The following is a 2,069-nucleotide window of genomic DNA, read 5'->3' as shown; positions in this document are numbered from 1 at the left end:
GAACTTAAGCAGTCTTTTAACCTCTCTGAGATAAAAAACGATGTCTTAAGAAGACAGAAATAGAGATGCTTTGTAAAGTAAAAAAAAAAAAAAAAAAAATGTATTTTACAGCGTAAAGGCTGGAGACCAAAATAGATAACAGGATTCCCTGAACATCCCAAAGAGGGGGGAAAGTATATTAAAAATAGAAAAACCAAAATACAGAAGGAAGAGACTCAGAGCTAGTCGGGATTGGGACCCTGGGTCAGGCCATCCTATTCCCTCTTCCCAGGATTTATTTTCAGTCTGACCACCCTGCCTTGTGTTTTCCAGAATCATGTGAGGGCCGGCCGGGAAGGTGGAGTAGATGAGAACCCGGAGGATCTGTGTCCTCGTCCCCGCCCCACTCAGAATGGAACAGAGGAGGCCCTGGCTACGGGCTGCAGAGGTTGACCGCTGGTCTGTGGTCCTGCTCTCTGTGGTCTGGGTGCTGCTGGCCCCCGGGGCGGCCGGCATGCCTCAGTTCAGCACCTTCCACTCGGAGAACCGGGACTGGACCTTCAACCACCTGACCGTCCACCGAGGCACGGGCGCGGTGTACGTGGGGGCCATCAACCGGGTGTACAAGCTGACGGGCAACCTGACCATCCAGGTGGCTCACAAGACGGGGCCGGAAGAGGACAACAAGTCCTGTTACCCGCCCCTCATCGTGCAGCCCTGCAGCGAGGTGCTGACCCTCACCAACAACGTCAACAAGCTGCTGATCATCGACTACTCGGAGAACCGCCTGCTGGCCTGCGGGAGCCTCTACCAGGGCGTGTGCAAGCTGCTGCGGCTGGACGACCTCTTCATCCTGGTGGAGCCCTCGCACAAGAAGGAGCACTACCTGTCCAGCGTCAACAAGACAGGCACGATGTACGGCGTGATCGTGCGCTCCGACGGCGAGGACGGCAAGCTGTTCATCGGCACGGCCGTGGACGGCAAGCAGGATTACTTCCCGACCCTGTCCAGCAGGAAGCTGCCCCGCGACCCCGAGTCCTCTGCCATGCTCGACTACGAGCTGCACAGCGACTTCGTCTCCTCCCTCATCAAGATCCCCTCCGACACCCTGGCCCTGGTCTCCCACTTCGACATCTTCTACATCTACGGCTTCGCCAGCGGGGGCTTCGTCTACTTCCTCACGGTGCAGCCCGAGACCCCCGAGGGCGTGGCCATCAACTCAGCGGGGGACCTGTTCTACACGTCCCGCATCGTGCGCCTCTGCAAGGACGACCCCAAGTTCCACTCCTACGTGTCCCTGCCCTTCGGCTGCACGCGGGCCGGGGTGGAGTACCGCCTCCTGCAGGCCGCTTACCTCGCCAAGCCCGGGGAGTCCCTGGCCCAGGCCTTCAACATCAGCGGCCAGGATGACGTGCTCTTTGCCATCTTCTCCAAAGGCCAGAAGCAGTATCACCACCCACCCGACGACTCTGCCCTCTGTGCCTTCCCCATCCGGGCCATCAACCTGCAGATCAAGGAGCGCTTGCAGTCCTGCTACCAGGGCGAGGGCAACCTGGAGCTCAACTGGCTGCTGGGGAAGGATGTCCAGTGCACCAAGGCGGTAAGGAGGCGCTCGCCTCACTCTCGTCCCCATCCGTTGTCCCGGCAGCCTCTTTCTTGCCGGCGCGCTGTTGCACACCCTACTGTATCCAGCAGGAGTCTGAAATGAGAGAGGTTTTCGTGTTCCTGTTATCTGGTTGTGACCAGTAACATGGAGTCTGACCTATACCAGACACTTGGGGCATGTTTGTTGATCCATTGAGTCATTATGATTGATATGTATATATGTGTGTGTGTATGTATGTGTGTGTGTGTGTGTATATATATATATATGTATGTGTGTATATGTACATGTCCATATATATGTGTGTGTATATGTGTGTATATATATATGTATATGTATGTGTGTATATGTATATGTATATATATGTGTGTGTATATGTGTGTGTGTATATGTATATGTACATATGTGTGTGTATATATGTGTGTGTATATCTATATATGTATGTGTGTATATGTATATGTACATACATATGTGTGTATATATATAT

At 53.6% G+C, this 2,069-nt stretch overlaps 1 protein-coding gene across 4 annotated transcripts in view; it reads left to right on the top strand.

Moving 5' to 3' along the window:
- Positions 1 to 283: 283 nt before the first annotated feature.
- PLXNA2 (plexin A2) overlaps positions 284 to 2,069 on the top strand; it is a 191,433-nt gene continuing 189,647 nt past the window's right edge. Inside the window, exon 1 of one of the 4 annotated variants that reach the window (XM_040446323.1) lies at positions 284 to 1,579. In XM_040446323.1, coding sequence (XP_040302257.1) covers positions 347 to 1,579 — 1,233 coding nt within the window. In that variant the 5' untranslated portion in view covers positions 284 to 346. The remainder of the gene's footprint in view (positions 1,580 to 2,069) is intronic. The other 3 variants (XM_040446322.1, XM_040446321.1, XM_040446320.1) reach the window with 3 other exon arrangements.

The sequence above is a fragment of the Herpailurus yagouaroundi genome, unplaced genomic scaffold, assembly GCF_014898765.1.
Source record: "Herpailurus yagouaroundi ecotype Mexico unplaced genomic scaffold, PumYag 195, whole genome shotgun sequence".
NCBI lineage: Eukaryota > Metazoa > Chordata > Mammalia > Carnivora > Felidae > Herpailurus > Herpailurus yagouaroundi.
Note: the sequence above shows the minus strand (reverse complement) of the source record. Positions and strands in the feature narration are given on the sequence as shown.